The sequence below is a fragment of the Halichoeres trimaculatus genome, unplaced genomic scaffold (assembly GCF_033239565.1).
Source record: "Halichoeres trimaculatus isolate MK-OKI-2021-1 unplaced genomic scaffold, fHalTri1.1 fHalTri1_scaffold_21, whole genome shotgun sequence".
Taxonomy (NCBI): Eukaryota; Metazoa; Chordata; class Actinopteri; order Labriformes; family Labridae; genus Halichoeres; species Halichoeres trimaculatus.
In genome coordinates, this window is record NW_027437199.1 from 1,077,400 (window position 1) to 1,095,629 (window position 18,230).

Sequence of the window (18,230 nt, forward strand, 5' to 3'; positions counted from 1 at the left end):
TCAGTGGTACAGAACAGAGTGAGCATCAGCGAGAATAAATAAAATCCTGCTCTAATCAGACACAGCGTCAAAGGAGGAGCTGGGTGGAGAAGAGAGAGTGTTGCAGTCAGATGTGAAAAGTTTGACAAGTTTGACTTCATGGTGTGAATGATCCGACACTTCGCACAGTTTAACGTGTGAACAGAGATATTTAGAGACACACTGGCAGAAGCTGCATACGTATATTTCTGAATCCACACTTTCAAACTATTTTTCCTCTGACGATTGATCCAGCAATCCTCAGCAGCCACAGGAGCGAGAGTGAACAGCCTGAAATGTCAGCACTTCTCTTTTAAACACACGCTGCTTAATTACTCTCCAGGAATCTGAGCTCAGAGACTCACAGGAGCAACACCTGCTCACCCTTCTCCTCACCCGTTTCCTCACACCTTCCAGCCTGCTCAGCACAGCCCTGAGAGTGTGAGCCCTTGTATACGTAAAGGTGTGTGTGCTGTGTCTGAATCTGGCTGCATCGATCCGCTCTGAGAGCAGAGCCGAGGTGAATTCCTCTGCAGGCCTGATGGACGCAGATAAAGTCCACAGCCAAATGGAAAGTGCGAATCGTTTCCCGGCCAGTCGATAAAGCAGCAGAAATCTCTCAAAGTCTCTCTCTGTTTAAGTGTCTGTGCCTTAAGAGCTGATTACACACTCACCTGCCTCACAATAACTTTCACACACTTGTCATCAGATCGTACACAGCTGCAGCGTGGAGCTGGAGGCAAAGTGCAGAGTGGGGGTGTTAAACGTTCCTCTTGTAACATTTTTTAAATCGATAAATCACTACAACATGAATTTAGAGGCATTACAGCAGGTAGCGTTTATAAAGGAGACCAGGGACGACACAAAGGCAGCACGACGGGATTCAGAGAGCTACTGAGACAGAGCAGGAGATAGGCTAGGTGAGGGATTAGCATCTAGAGAGATGAACCTGGCAGGTCAAAGATGTCAAAGATCTTTCGAGAGAGATGCACGAGCAGAAACATCTGCAAAGCGACTGTGAAGGTCTTCATTGTAAATATACATTTTTGGGACGTAAAAAAGGAAAGCAAAACAGTGATTGCAGCACTTACAAAAGAAGAATCATTGCACAAACCAAAAATAGAAACATGAACTTAGGGCCTCAGGGTTGGGTAGCAATTGCACTCGTAGACCTGCGCAAACGGGACCAAAAGGTAGAGTCTAAGGCTGTATTCAGACCAGAAAAGACATGCTAGCAACAGCGTGGCTAAACAGAAGACGGAGGATCAGGTATGAACCAAAGACGGTAAGTTACGGTGGCTCTATAGGCCCAAAAGGCGCATGTATCCTGTAGTTAGTTTGGATGGACTTTGGTTTGTATTCAGACCTGCACCAGAGAACCACGAACCGCACCAGAGTTCATTTGGAAGCGGACCAAGACCACCTCAAAAAGTGGGTCTGGGTCCGGTTGTTTGGTCTGCACCAGGGTTCGTTTGTGTCTATTCACACCTGCATGAAAAGTCCGCACCAGCGTGGGAAACGAACCCTGGTCTGTTTAAAGTGGACCAAACAGTCCAGGTCTGAATACCACCTAAGACAGGAAGCAAATTCATTTCAGAAACTGGTTTAGTCGTGTTTTCCAAAGCAAGGGGTTCCCAATCTCTGGCACTGCTACTTTTGGGGACACAGGCTGAAGAGTTTGGGATCCCCTGGTGTTTCCTCTGCAGTGCGTTAACTTTTTGCACAAAATTGAGGATAGTGGATCGATAACTCAGGGTTTTGCTCACAGGAGGATCGTGCAACTTGTCCCACTACAAAAGGCCATGCAAAGGATTAAACTGAAATGCAAAGCCTGTTTTTGTTTGCATGTAATCATTTGGAAATATTCAGACTCGTTTTATGAAGCTGTAAATCAAAAAACCTGTAGGATACAGAAGCTTTACTGTGTGATTAGAGTTGGTGTTGACTTGTTGATGGTGTCTTCTTGCAGGCAGCATGAGTCCCTCACCAAATAAAAGAAGCCCCTTGAATAAAATGAAGTTATTCAGATGACATAACAGTCCCTCTCTCTGAAAGCAGCGTGATAGATTTGACATTGGCGCTTAAAAAAAACTCCATCTCTGTCACAATGCTGATGAATTAATTTCCACATTTTCTATTAAATCCTCAGCAGACCGAGCAGGAGAGTCTGCGACACCTCTGGGCTGAATCCATTAAAATGATCATGGAGTCGTCTGCGTATCAGTTCAGAGGTTAAGCTGTTATTTAGCCGCCACATTAAACTCTTTGATCACCGGCCCCCGGCGTGAAATAAAAGACGTTTCTGACCTTGTCCACAGCCTCAAAGAGCCATCAGTCCACGCTCGGCAGAATAAAACACCTCCACGCCTCGATCCATCTATTATTTACCAGCAATTATTCAAGACCAAAGCGATTTCTGCCCGAAATATTGACTTCCCAGTGGAACGCAAACGGAAACACACACTTAGATGGCTTAATTTGTCCTCTGTGAGCGCTCTGCAGGGGTTAGCTGATGAATTAAAGCTGTTATCAAAGCCAGCTGGCTGCAGACAACGCACATTATCTACATGATAAAAGCCTCTAAAAGGGAATCCTTCCAAGCTTTCAGAGCAGGTGGAGTAAATTCAGCTTTTCACACGCTCACAAAAAGGCTTCTGCTCAGAGCGCTGGTGATGATGTGCTTTTTGACACTAATGGAGAGCTGAGCGGCTCAAACAAGGGACAAGGTCACTGCAGTTTCTTTACCTTGGCGTCCAAACAAACATGTTTGACCTCTGAGTATGGGCCTATCAGCACAGCTGTGTATGTCTAAGGCGAGGGTCTTCAACCTGTGGCTCTGGGGCCTCATGTGGCCCTTTGACTCTTCTGCAGTGGCTCCTTGTAGCTTTAAAAAAATATTATTGAAATAAAGAATTTTTCTTTTTCTTTTAGAGGGTATTGATCACTATTGATAACTAAATCTACAAAAAGACAAATCTGTGGATGGATTCATTTGACTGCCAATGTGTTGGATCGATATGCATGCTTAATACTTGGCAAGACATTAGCAAACAACAAAACAAATGAATTAATAAATAATATCAATTATGTTGTCAGATTAAGGCAAGCTTTTTGAAATTTGATTTTTTTTTAATTTTGGTCAATTTTTAAATTTCATTTTTCTTAATTTTTCAATTTTTTCAAATTTCCATTTTTAGCAAAGATTTCAATTTCTTAGAATTTAAACTAATTCTGAATTTTTGCAAATTTTTTACATTGCATAAAAAATCTAAAATAGTTGATGAAATGTTATAAAATTCAAGTATTATTTAAAAAATGTTCAATTTTTTTAAAATTCAAATTAAATTCATTTTTATTTTTGCAAATATTTAGCTTTTTGGTAATTTTTAAAACTTTTTTACCTTTTAAAAAAAAAAATTAAATTGTTGATGAAATGTTTCAAAATTCAAGCATTATTTTAAAAATGTTGAAACTTTTGAAAATTTAAATTTAAGTCAATTTTAAAATTTTCAAAGATTTTCGCAAATATTTTCCTTTTCTTAAATTTTTGCAACTTTTTAACATTCCATAAAAAAGTCCAAAATTGTTGGGGAAATGTTTTTTAGATTTAAGTATTATTACGAAAATGTTGAAATTTTGAAAATTTAAATTAAATTAAATTTTAATATTTTTAGATTTTTTTTTATCAAATATTTTGCTTTTTGGAATTTTGCATCTTTTTGAAATCCCCACATATTGGCATTTTTTTAAAATTCCTTTTTTAAAATTTTCTAAATATCTTGATATTTTAAAGTATATACACATTTGCAAAAAAAATAAACTAAGACATCACATGTACGATATATTTATTTATTTAAATGAACTATTAATATAATTTTATACATCATATTGTCTTTATTGTGAAAATAAAGAGGATTTTGTGGCTCTGGAAATGTCTCCTGTGAAGGTAAACTCAGGCACACAGACTCAGCATTGAGACAGAGAGTGATGTTCTCTGAGGAAATTATCATAAATTATCATCAATGTCCTCATAACAAGACATTTTAGGAGAAACGTACAAGAAGCACCAATTTACCTGCCCATCAACTCCTCGTTAAATTTATGCAAATCACTCCCTGAGGAAACCAGAGGTTTCTCTTTTATTTGAAAAGAGCTGAAGCAAGAAGTCAACAAGCTGCGGTTTCCTCCTACAGCGAGAGACGAGCCGTCACAAACTCCCGGGAGCCACAATAAAAACTCGTTTTGCAACAGTGGACATGAATCAGGGCAATCACACAAACCCTGATCCAATCACAGGAGGAAGACGAGGTGGGGTCAGGGGTCACGGAGCTTTCTATTACCCCGGGCGCTTTGTTTCATTATTCATGGCACACCAGAGGAATGCAGCGGCGGCAGGACACAGACGGATCCGTACGTCGGAGTCGTGTCCCAGAGCAGCAGAGCTATTACAGGAGCTGCTCTGAGGGGAACGTCCGTCTTATTCAGACCAACGCAGAGACAACAGGAAGTTTAACTTCACTGACTATCACCATGAGGACAAAATAATGACCTTTCTCATTAAAGCAGCTTAATCTTAGAGTGACAAAGTGTTTTGTGTTTTGGGGAAACTCAAATTTCCTGTGATCATGTGTGTGTCATTTGTTCCTGTGTGTGTGTGTCACAGTTCAGACTCATGAGGCTTCATGCCCCGCAGCTACGTTTCAACTTTCCTCTGGAGTAATCTTTTTATTTCTCCCACTTGTCGACTCCAGCATCCCAGAAACCTTTCGACCTGAAGTGTGGGCTGTAATCTCCGCTCCTGAACTGATTCAGATCTTTTCCCTCGTTGGCAGGCAGCTGGTGTCTCACTGAGCGACCACTCAGGAAAGGACAGACTCGCTTTTGTCTGGGACGTGATTGGACAGCTCTTCACTTTGAGGATTCAGAAACATCATGTCCTCAACCACAGGCGCAGTGCCATCAGAGCTGACCAGTGGGCCCTGTCCCCGACCACTTTCACCAGATACCAAAGTATTCCCAGGTCAGTTAAGAGATATAACCTCTCCACTGTTTCCTGGGTCTACCTCCAGTCTCCTTCCAGCTAAACATGCCCGAACCACCTCCCCAGAGAGGCATCCGGGCATCTACCGCCTCCTTATCATGGTGGAAGGGTTTGAGTGCCTCAAGGATCCTACGAGCTATGTTTTCGGGGGCATTCGCCAATGGTAGGATCTCCCAAGGCAAACTGGTCCTGGGTGTGGGGCCAGACAAAGTGCCCAAAGACCCATATGATGAGAAATAACAGGAACCAGTTCATCCTGGCTGGAGGGAAACCAAAGCCTCGCCCTTGGTTGGGCAAAGGTCAAAGATGGAGGCCTTGGTGACCTGATCCCCGGCTACAGATTCCGAAACCTGGAAGAACAAACTTGGACTGTCTTTCCTCGAAGATGCAGCTACGCTTGTGAGATCGACTCCGTGGAAAAGCCTTGGACCACAGAAAGGACACGAACAAGGACGCTACAGGTGAGAACTAAGACGTACTTAAACAAGTCTTCCAATCTCAAGGTTTCGGTTGACTTCCAAGGAACCTCAACGAGCTACACTTGTCCTGATCTCGTCCTAAACGATAGTACAGGTCTGTCTCGGTCTTTAAAATAATGGAACGACTTTCAATTAATCTAAACCCTTAAAGAAGCAGCGATACTTCAACTGGACGAGCAATTGGTGGTGAACTAAGACAATCGATTGACTGAAATCTACTTCCCAGGTATGGCAATGAGGAGCTCTTCCTGCTATATGACTCTTTCAAATCACTGAGTCGTTAAATATTTCCAGAGTTTTAAAATCAACCATGCAGAGTAAAAACCAACCAAACCTGGACCCTGCAGTGGACCAGATCGCTCAGAGACTTGTCTGCTGGAGACGTGACAGGTTGATGAGCAGCACCTGACGGCCAATCAGAGCAGCTTTCAATCCGAGTCTAACAGACTAACAACTTTCGGTCTTGGCTCTTTTCTCACGTCTTGGTGAATCTAACAGCCTCTCCTCAGACTCACATCGACAGACTTTGGTCTCAGTTATCACAGGACAGAAAGTGACGAATGCTCCGTGCACAAACCTCCAAATCTGGTCCCTGCTCTGCGTCTGGACGGCGACACCAGCTCCTTGACGATCTGTAGGACCTGCATGGTCACGGGAAGGTGGAGGTAGAGGCAGCCGGACTCGCCGCAGGGCAGGGGCAGCCCATGTTTGCCCTCCTACCCCCCTCAGACTCATCCCTCCCTGGCTCCTTCCTCAGGACTCATCCTCTTAATCCACATCGTAGCTCCTGGCATCCATGAATCTGGATTTTGGCATCTCCGAGGACAGCAGGGACCCAACTTTGTCGGTCTCCTCTGGACTTTAAAAACAGGTTTTCTTTAAATCTCCCTTTTCATATCCAGCCGGGTTAAAGACCTGCCTCCGCTCCAGCTCTGGCAGCTCCTGAAAGTATCTGAGGATGTTTGCTGGCAGCGCCGACTCTGCCAACTGCCTGTGTTCATCTGCCGTGTGATGTTAGGGGTGTGTGGCTCAGCTGGAGCGCTCTCACACACACACACATGCACACACTCCTCTCACTCCTCGTTTCGCGGTCAGATGAAGAAGAGGCAGAGGAGCAGAACAAAGCAATCTTCCTCCTCTTTTCCCGTCTACTCCTGCTCCTCCGGCGAGAGGAAACACCTGGACGCCGCTGATCGGTACGTGCTCAGTTTGCCGGTGATGTGATGATGCTCCTCAACACTCCAACTCTCTCATATCCTCCTCTGACCCTCCTTTCTCCTCTCATCCATCTCCTCCTGTCGCCCTCTCCTCCTGCAGTCCTGCGCTCGCCGTCTCCTGCGCTCGCCGTCTCCTGCGCTCGCCGTCTCCTGCGCTCGCCGTCTCCTGCGCTCGCTGTCTTCTCCTCACATCCTCTAAATTCTTATTAATGAGCGCTCCCTCTAACTCACTCACTCACTCCTTCCTCTCCCTCCTCCTCCTCCTCCTCTTCTCATTGTGTCGCTCCCCGCCTCAGTCACCCTCCCCCTTTTATTTCTGGTGAGCGCCGACCGTGGAGCTGGGAACACGAGCTGAGATGTAATGGGGGGTAAGAAATGTGTGTGAGATGATTTGTTCCCAGCAGCATCAGTAGCGATGGCGCCTTCAGATTTCAGATCGTGGTGGTCACAACCTTCACCCCCTCAGCTGATCCGTTTCCTGTGCTGAGGTGTTTTTAACTGAGTTTATAAGAGAAAACTTCTCCTCTTCCTCTGGACTCTTACTCACAGTTTGAGTTGTTGCAGTGATGCACTGAATACAAAGTTAGACATCACAGTGCACAGCTTGCTTCTGTATTATTCTGTAACTTTGCAAAGGTTTTATTTCATGTTTTCAAGTATAAGTGACATAATTAAGATAATTAACTCTGCTCAGTTTATCTCTTTTTGACTGTGTATCATGCTGCAAAGGAAACACTTTACAATCTATGGTTAAACCCAGTGGAGTACCTCAGGGATCAAATCTAGGTCCTGCAGTGTTTTCCATACTCATCTTTGGGCCTGCTTTTCATCATGTTTCTAATCTTTACTGTATCCTACACACACTGACTCTATAAACACTAGGGAAAGCTTTCACCTTTGAGATGATACGGTACAGGTGCAATCAGTATCAGTAATCAGTGGTATCAATTTCCGGCACTTTTGGGTGTGATTATGTGATAATAAATATTAATTTATCAATAAAAATCTCGAAGTTTTCAATGTAACATTTTTATTCCTCAATATATAAACTTTAAATGCTGTGTTCATGTCCAGTAGGAAAATCTCCTACTCTTCCACTACCTCAAAGTAGGGCTGCACGATTTGGGGAAAAGGTGCGATTTGCGATTAGGTGGACAATATTGCGATTGCGATTGTGCTTGCGATTTAATAAAAAAAGTTGTGTCATGATGAGTCTACTGACTTGCTTGGTTATCATGGAGAAAAATCTGAATTGCATGTACTGACATTGCGATTGCGATTGCGATAACCTCTTTTGCGATTACGTAATTGCATGTGCTGACATTGCGATTGCGATTGCGATTGCGATTGCGATAATCGTGCAGCCCTACCTCAAAGTCACAAGGATGCGTTCAGGTACCAAAACATGGTGCCGTTTGATTTTATGTGAATTGGTACTCGGTCCTATGGGTGAGTATCGGTAAAAACCACTCGATGTGACATCACGATACTTGGGCCAAATTACGATAGTATCACGACATATCACAATATCACAATATTTTGATATATTGCAATATTCTACACAGCATTTTAACAATTCATTTTAATATCTTGTTTTTAATTCTGCACTGCAAATTTTATCTTAAAAACTGTTTTAAAAATCTGTTTTAAAATCTTTTTAATTTATTTTATTGATTCATTGTATCTTTTTAATTAATCTCCTTTTTAATTGAATTTAATTGTTTTCTATAATTTGTTCTGCCTGCAAAGCACTTTGAATTGCCATGCTGAAATGTGCTATAGAAATAAACTTGCCTTGCCTTAAGTAAGAAAAAATAATGAGAATGCAGATGTAAATCAAAATAGTATTACCCGAAATTAAAAGAACCAAGGAAATCATTGATGTCTATGGCGGACGGACTACTCATTATCAAGTTTAGAAATTAAATATTTTAAATGGACTTAGAGGTGATACTTATTATACAATCCACTGGCAACCATAGACTATAAAGCATCGACGTAGCCTCCACAACGTCACCCATCTGTTCCTGACACTTGAAATGAAGCTAAACCGTAGACGCAGCCACATTTCATATGACGTCCATTGTGAGTTTTTCTTTGAACAGCTACAGGGCCCCCGTTGGTCACGTGACCTGAGCTGTATCTCTGATTGGACAACCAAACGACCCTTTAATTTCTAAACCACCGACTTAGAAAAAAAAACACTTACAGTACAGTGTGTGCTGATGGTCAAATCAGCCTTTTAGACCCAAGCTGTTTTTTGCCCCAAGGGGCAACATCCAGTCAGTAAAAATGAAGCCATGCAAAAGTGCTAAATCTGCTTGAGTCTGGCTGCAGAAAGACCAGAAGTCACGTACACACCCAGCCAAAAAAACAGACTTTAACGGCGTTAAAAACAGCCTGGTTCAAAAAACGTCTTGGGTCTAAAACGCTGATTCCACTATCAGCACACACTGTACGGTGAGTGAATTTCTTTCTAACTCTGTGGTTTAGAAGTTACTAGGATCGTTTGATTGTCCAATCAGAGACACAGCTCAGGTCATGTGACTTCCCTGTAGCTGTTTGAAGGGAAACTCGCAACTGGTGTCACATCAAATATGGTTGTGTCCGCGTATTTACTTCATTTTGCGGTGTCAGGAACAGACAGGCGACGTCACGGAAGCTAAGTTTGTGTTTTATACAGTCTATGGTTTCCCCTTGTTGGCAACATACACGGTAGTAGCTCTTTGGCGCCATCTACAGCAGTGGAAGTGCAGAAGCTGTATTATACTTCCAACTCAGCTAATCAAAAATATGGATAGTAAGAGTTGAAATATCTGTGTTAAAAGATTAAAGTATTGTGATATATTGCTGTATCAGTATATTTTTTCACATCGGTACGACAGACAAAATTCTGTCTGTACCTTTAAAAGATTTACTTTCTCAGACATCCAGAAGACAAACAGCAGCAGTTTCTTCTTCCTGTGCTCATCATTTAGCTTGATTTCTGAGTTGGTTATATCCACTTCAGGAGGTTCAATCGGCAGAAAATTTAAGCCTCATATAATTAAAGTTACTTCTTTACACCAAACCCTTATCCCTCGGATGTTTGTGGTCCAGACTGACTCATACACGGGGCGTTTCTAGCAACCCGCTTGACATTTTCTGGATCATCCAATAAGTCTAAGTACCGCACAAACATCATCATAATACTCGATAACCCTCTGCTCCTCTTGGCTCCCTCCTCCTCGTCTGCCTTGTTTACTCCCCCTCATCCATTATTTCATCTCTAATCAGTCCACATACAGCGTCTCCTCCCTGTTAGAGCATCTAACTGCATCACGATGTCGTAATAAATCCATTTATACCTCAAATTACTGATGGCTCCCGCACACGGTCGTTTCTTTACCTCAGCTGGAGGTTTCTCAGTTCATCCAACCGTGGTTTTATTAAAGTCTGACATGATGAAAAACCCTTTTTCTCCAATGCAGAATTAATCAGCTCAACTTTTTAATATTAAATATGACTTTAAGCAGCACAGGCTCTCAGAGGGTTGAGTCTGACAGAGAGCTTACGGGGTTTTGCTTCTGTTTACGTCTAACGAGAGGTTTTAATTTTATTCTTCTGATGCTTAATTTGATCAACGACAACAAGGAAAAAGTAATCCACTTAAAACCAGAATAACATGCTTTTCTAAAAGCTCAGTGATGTTAAGAAAATCAGATCGACAGCTTATTAAAACAAATACTCTCACAGCTTCTTCTTCTCTAACTTTGGATCGAAACTGTTTTTCCCAGCAGCCCCGGCGGTGAGTAACGTCCCTGTACAGTGTCTCTGTGTCGGTCAGATGATGAAGCAACCTTAAGCAGTGACACATGACCACACTGCACACACACACACACACTTAGATCAGTGGTACAGTACATACATGTGCTCACAAACACACACACCCTGCTCATGCTCAAGGACACAGCAGCAGGCTCGTTATTCACCCCACGCCAGTCGCCATAAAACATGCTTTTTGTTTGAACTGCATCATGAACACGCGTGTTTCCAGCCTCTAACGACACATGTTCTCTCTGCGCTGAAACATGAATGTGCCTTTGTGATGGATCCTGTGTGTGTGTGCGTGTGTGTCGGTCGATGTCGATACTCCAGCAATGAGTCAAAAAGGTCCAATTAGAGCGAGCACTGCCGGACTGAGTCAAGCCTGCGTCTGCTGTTGCTATGTCTCAGATCCTCTGTTGCCATGAAGCCGTGACCCCGACACACGGAGGTAAATTATTAGCCTTTTACCAACATAATCCAATTTTCTGTGAGTACAGCAAACCAAACAGCTACAGTGCATCCAGTAAATTAACAACGTTATTATCCTCTGCAGTCCAACACCAGCTGCAGCTACATCCATATTTCTTAGACCAACGGTCTTCAACCTGCGGCTCTTGACTCCTCTGCAGTGGCTCCTTGTAGCTGTAAAAAAATATTGTTAAAATAAAGAATTGATATTTTTTACAGAGAGTATTGATGATTAAAGATACTGACAACATCAACAGCCCACCAACTTTCCATGCACCTGTGGCCAACCTCAAGTTTTACAGCCCTGGGAAGATAACTACATCTACAAAAAGACTCATCTGGAAGAAAATACAGATTTTAATTCTGTGTGGATGGATTCATTTAACTGACAACGTGCTGGATTAATATACATGCTTGATATGTGGCAAGACATTAGCAAACAAAAAAGCAATGATGAGTTTAGCAAAATTATCAATATTTTATATCAAATTCAAATTATTTGAAAAAAATAATTTTTGTTTAATTTATTATATTTCAAATTATGTTTTTTTAATTGTAAAATTTGAAAGAGTATTTATTTCATTTTTCTTATTTTGCAACTTTTTACAATGCTACTTAACCTTTGCATGTCTATAAAGTTAAAATTATTATTTTTACACATTTTTAGAATTAAAAACTCCTTTTTGACATTTTTATTTTTAATATCGCATTTTTTTTTTTTGCATTTTTTAAATTTTAATTAATTTATTGGAAATTTATTGAAAATGAAAAAAAACATTACAGGTACAATTTTTTAAGATGAAAAATATTTTTGGAATTTTTTTTATTTAAAATTTTTGGCATTTTTTATTATATATATTTATTGAAAATATATCAAAAATGAAAAAACATCACATGTATAAAAATTTTAAATATTAAAAAGATTTTTGCCAATATTTTATTTTAAATTTTTGCAATTTTTTAAAATTTTACTTATTTATTGGAAACTTATTAAAAATGAAAAAACATAAAAAATATAGTTTCTAAGGTTAAAAAGTGTTTTGTAAATTTTCTTCTTTTAAATTTTGGCAACTTTTTGCCAATTTCTACAACTTTTTTTAAATTTTATTTCTGTATGGGAAATGCATTTAAAAAAAACATCACATATACAAATCAACAAATTCAAAAAACTTTTTGTTGAAATATGTTTTCACTAGAATCTTACTATACCTTCAATTTTAAATACTTCATTATTTTTATTGGGAAGATAAAGTAGATTTTGTGGCTCCTGAATGACTTCAATCCAGGTGAGCTGGGGCTAAAGTAAAGGTTGCAGACCCCTGGCTCAGACTGAAGGCAGCAGGGTCAGGACTTGTAGTCTTTGAAACGTTTTAAACCTGTAAAGGAAAGAGTAAGAAAGCTGAGAGACGTGAGGGTTTAGGAGAGAGCTGCAGGGATATGAATCGACCTGCCATCACTGCAGCACAGTCGTAGTGAAACAGGAGGATATTGATGGAGTCACCAAAAGGTCCTGTCATACAGAAGGTCTCCCACTAACAGCCGATCAATACCCCCTCCCTGAGTTCCCGGTAACACCCACCTGACGGAGAGGAGACAGGTACTGTGGGCCTGAGTGAGCGGCTGATGCTTTGTCTCCTCAATCTACAGGTTCGATAAGCGCCCGTCTGAGAAAGGAGACGCTGTCAGTGCTGGAGAGGAAGGTTCAAGATTGCCTTCCTTAACTTGAAGACACGGAAAAGAGAAGCTAAGATTCTCTGATTTGAGGAAGTAGAATCGATTACAGACGTGTCTCTGCAGGGTGTCGTAAGCCCTCACATTTCAAAGATTTCTCCAAAAGCAGCAGCCAATAAATGTGAGCTACTATTCCCAGGCTGCATGGTTAGAAAGTCACATTTTGCTCATCTACTTCATCTGCTAACTGCTGCGGAGTTCCTCAGGGGTCAAGTCTGGGTCCTGCTGTCTTTTCCCTGCACGAAAGACATATTCGATGTGTTGAAATTGTTGCTCTACATGGAATCAAACTTTTTTCTAGATTTTAAATGTCATATGTAGACGTACACGTGAAATATTAACCAAGAAAGAAGAGCACGACTGCTTTGGAAAGAAGACAGAAAGTGTCTCCAGTCTGAAACACAAACGTCCTGATTGTCTCCATTTCTCAGCAGAGAGCTGTCTCCATCACCACACAGTGAATATTAATCTTTTCTGCCTGTCAGGAAACAAACTGAGAACGTTTTTTTATGTATGTACAACTTCAACTGCCTCCACAGAAAATCAAACACACACTCCTCTGTCATCTCTGTGCCCTGGTCTGAACTCGTGTCTCTCTTGCGCTCTGCGAGAAAGTGGCGACACCAATTTGACACACACTCCTCTCCATAACTCTCTGTTTCTGCTCCCTCTTCACTCCCTTTCTCCCTCTGAAGTGGTTTGTTTCTGCTGGCAGAGACTCACACACACACACACACACACACAGAAACACACAAACAAATCATAGAGACATAACGGCGCAGTGAACACACATTGCTGTGTTGTCCTAATGGTGGTTTTCTGCTGAGGGGTGATTGAATTAGGCGAGGTGCTGATTGCTGGGTGCATTGATTAATGCTGCCTGCTGTGGCTCGGTGCGTGGTGGCACTCAGAGTCCTGCTGCTGAATGCCGATGACACAAAACACACGGGGACGGTACAAGCACAAACAACTGTCCACGTTTTAACAGGTGCAGGCTGTCGCTTCATTTAGCTCACACCTGAAATGAACTCAGTGGAAACACTCAGGTACTCTGAGATTAAAAAAAGACGACGTGAAGCTTGAGGTGAGGTGTGTGTAAAAGACAGTCATGACGGTTAAACTTTGCAAAAAAAAGAAGTTAACAAATTCAAAGTTAAGTTTTTTGGGGCTTTGACTGAGGACAATAGTGGACAAATATGTGTCGTGAACCTCACCTGTTATTTGCTGCCAGGGCCAAGGTAGCAAACTACTATGCTAACAAGTCATTATTGAAAATCTACCATGATAACAAGCTATCCAGCAAAAGCTACCGTGCTAACATGAAAACTGGTATCTAAGCATTGACTAGGTCTTAAATATGCTATGCTTAATTGGTAAAAATAAATAAGTAAATAAAACAAAAACATCACAACAACAACAACTAATTGATTTTAGCATGACTGTCCAAGTGACTTTTAGCTAGTATACCTAAACTAGCATGCTAACTTCAGTATTTACTATTGTTTCGGTATGATATGCTTAATTGGTAAATAAAAACAAAACAACAACAACAAAATAAAAAATTAAAACAAAAAACATAACAATAAAAAAAAAAATACTTGAGCATGGCTGTCCAAGTAAGTAAGCTAAAACTAGAATGCTAACTTTAGTATTTAAAACTATTTAGGTATGCTATGCTTAATTGGTAAATAATTAACACATGAATAAAAAAACAACAACAAAAAAACCCAATGTACTTTAGAATCATTGTACAAGTGACTTTTAGCTAGTATGCAAAACTAGCATGCTAACTTTAGTATTTACTACAGTTTGAATATGCTATGCTTAATTGGTAAAAACAACAACAACAAAACATTAACAAAAATCTACAATTTTTTATTTGCATAACTGTCCAAGAGACTTTTAGCAAGCATAAAAACTAGCATGCTAACTTTAGCCACTACTTGTGCTTAAATATGCTATGCTTTATTGGTAAATAAAACAAAACAAAATAAATCAAAACAAAAAACAAAAAAAGTACTTTATAATCACTGTCCAAGTGACTTTAAGCAAGTATCCAAAAAAAAAATAGAATGCTAACTTTAGCAACTACTTTTGCTTAAATATGCTATAATTTATTGGTAAATACAAAAAAAAAGAAAAAGAAAAAAAAAGTACTTTAGAATCACTGTCTAAGTGACTTTTAGCTAGTATGCAAAAACTAGCATTAAAACTAGAAACTAGCACTTTAGCACTAAGTAATGTTTAAATATGCTAGGCCTGATAGGTTACAAAAAATAAAAAGAAAAAAGAAAAAACATATTTTAGCATGACTGTCTGAGTGACTTTTAGCTAGTATACAAAAACTAGCATGCTAACTTTAGCACCAAGTTATGTCTATAAATGCTTTGCTTGATGGGTTAAAAAAAAATTGCATGGCTGTCTGAGTGACTTTTAGCTAGTATACAACTAGCAAGAAGAAAAAAATACTAGGAACCCCTTGTAGTTTATTTGTGCTCAAATGCCTCTGTTTTTTTTAACTTTAATGTTATAAATAAATCTTGATTGTCTGGTTGAATGCATGTTTTAAGCATCTATCAGTTAAAAAAAACAATCATTGATTTGTTCCCTGAGTGTTGGTTCTGAGGCTGGTCAGTGAGGGTTGCAAAGTTTCGTAACTGAATTCACAACATTCTTACATCTCAACCCAACTTAACAATTTCCACTATCAAGTACTGCCTCATCACTTTCTTTGGGATTTGTATCTCTGTGCTTGGAATACTGAGTCCTTCTTCAGGTTCCTGGTCGCTGGGTGAACTTTTTGCAGTGGAAACATGACAGAAGCTGAATTCAAAGATGATTTAAAGAGATGAATGACTCCCAACATTACAGGTGCCCCTTGTTAAAGTATGACTTCAGTTTCTTACTCACGTTTCTGATAGACCCGTAGCAACATCATCCCATCGGAAACATCTTTCCCACCAGCTGATTGAGGTCCAGTGCACAGAGACTAAAAGTTTCTTCTTTTCCAGCTCTGAAACTCCAGACGTCCGTCACTAACTGTCGTCTCTGAAACAACTGATCTGAGCTTCACCCCTCCTGCACGTCCAGCGCTCCATAAAGACAATCCAGCGCAGAGTTTTGAGTCAGCACTTTGAGAAGTTGAGCTGAGGAGAGTTTAATGTCTCTGGCTGCAGCCTCAGGGGGAGGAGGAGGAGGGATTCCCCAGAATGCCCTCCTCCCTCTGACTCTCTCACTCCCTTTCCTCCCTCCTTTCCTCCCTCCTTCCTCTCCAGGCCTGGCTCGGTGCCACAGCGAGCGAGGGAATGGGAACAGGACGGGAAAGAAAAACATTAGCTCTCTGCCTCACACTTCCTGTTTGCCCTCCGTGTCATTTCCTGTTTGAAGTGTGCAGATCTTTGACCAATGAGAGTCCGGGAAAAGTTCCACTGTCCTTCAAGGCTGGTTACATGAAATGTTCCAACACCACCTGTCCTGGATTATTCACGTCCCTGCCTCTAATCGTGGATTATTAAAAGTTTTTCTCTTCAAAGCTTCTGATATAAAGGCTGATTGTTGAATCCAAACTGATGTGATTTATGGGATCAAATCAAGTTGTTTGTGAATGATCATAAACAAGACGAGGAGATGTGTTTCCTCCGCTCTGAGCCACGATGGTTAACTTTAATTTGTTGCATTTTTATGTGTGGTTTGTCTTTGGTTCTGCAACGCTTCATAAAAACAAACCATGATGTGAAAACACGGGTTTCATGACTCATAAGTGGTGAACTTATGTGGCGAGAGACAAGTTTTATTACCTCTCTGCAGCCACATGGATTGTTTTTGCATCTCCTCAAATGATTCCATGTTTTTGCTGAATCCTCATGTAAATCAGTAAAAAGAGGAGCAGCCAATCTAAAATGTGCATAAATTATCTGGAGGATCACTGATGTGTCTTGACCTGAAGGGTGAAACATGCCAAGTATGCTTGGGGTACTTTGCTGCATCCCTGAACTCCCCTCTTTCCTGTTTCGTGTTGACCTCCAAAAGTGACTTGATGAAGATTTCTGTTCCTCACAGCTCATTGGACAGCTCCAAACACAGGCGTCTTTCCAAATGGCACGTTGCCTTCATGGTGGCATGCCTAGCGAGTATTACTGATGGCTATCAAACGTCAACTTCCTTCTTTAAACACCCATAAAAATGTCCTTGTTATTATGAAGCCTGCCTCCTCTGAAGTGGGACAAATGATCCTGGTTTCCTCATCATGTTGAAAGTCGAGTCTGAGAAATTTGATCTGATGAACCAAACATCAAGGCCTGATCAGTCAGGCATCACACATGTACACAAACACCTATCCGAACCACAGCTACAAGGTCCTACTTTACAATCTGAGCTGTGAATACACAAAATGCTTCAGTTCTCCACTTATCTTAACGTATCTAGGCTGTTTGTTTGGAATAAATAGCGAGCATTCAAGTAACACGTATCCAAGCCTACTTTTAAAGTCCTGACACCAAATTTAATACTGATTTCAACTCTGATACTGATACCCGGGCTTTGCTATGTGCCAACACTGCTGCTAATCTGATCGAATCTGTTACCAATGGATAAAAGCATTGATTATGATTGAAAGGACTTATTCAGCACTTTCTAAATAATCAAAGAAGCTCAACATAAAGTGAGAGACAGGAAAAGGAGGGAGTGAAAGTCATATGTTGATGGCTAGGATGGTTAAAGCTCCGCCCCCACGGTACCATACTGGGTCTAAAAGTCTTTGCTCACCGAGCCTGTTTTTTTTTCCGGTCTGAAACGTACACACGTTAAAACATAAATACAATCATGTTTTCATCATAGACTGTAAAAATGGACGTTATCTTGAGGTCGCCAGAAAAACTGCTCCCCCCGGTGGCTGGCTGCAGTACAGGTCAAAAAATCCATCTCTCCAGTCATTCCAGATGGGCTGTGGTCAAACTTTAAAAAATGAATACACCTGGTAGAAATGTTTCTCACGTCTGATTGTTGTGGTGATTTGAAGATATCATTTGGCTGTCTTGTATCCAAGTCCTCTTTTTTCTGAAAAGTTTTGTTGAGGTTAAAAAAGAGGTTAAAAACGATGATTGACAGCTGACGTTCTCATGTATTTTTTTCTGGGATTGTAAAATGTGTCGGGAGGTATATATTTTTGTCACCCAGCTTCACTCAGATTCTCCCAGAATCCCTCACAGTCTCTACTGCGCAGAATCTGGCTCCAAACTGCTACAACGTCTGCGCCTGAGACGGCGGTATTTCGGCTTCAAAACTGTGCAATAATAAACAGTGGAGCCACGCTGTCCACTCTATACACAGTTTATGGGAAAAACAGCATCATTTGTGCTAAAACTAATAGACTAATTCCATCAGCTTCCTTTTTCATGAAGCAGTCCTACTCTTTGAGTCCTGATACCAAATTCAATACTGATTTCAATTCTGATACTGATATTGATACCC

General features: G+C 40.8%; 1 protein-coding gene across 3 annotated transcripts in view; it reads right to left on the reverse strand.

Annotated features, from left to right (window-relative positions):
* usp6nl (USP6 N-terminal like) overlaps positions 1-18,230 on the reverse strand; it is a 93,685-nt gene that overhangs the window by 47,365 nt on the left and 28,090 nt on the right. Inside the window, exon 1 of one of the 3 annotated variants that reach the window (XM_074698460.1) lies at positions 15,672-15,900. The exons of 1 other annotated variant lie outside the window; for it this stretch is intronic. In XM_074698460.1, coding sequence (XP_074554561.1) covers positions 15,672-15,699 — 28 coding nt within the window. In that variant the 5' untranslated portion in view covers positions 15,700-15,900. Of the gene's footprint in view, positions 1-6,115; positions 7,004-15,671; positions 15,901-18,230 lie in introns of those variants that run through there. One more of the 3 variants, XM_074698457.1, reaches the window with a different exon arrangement.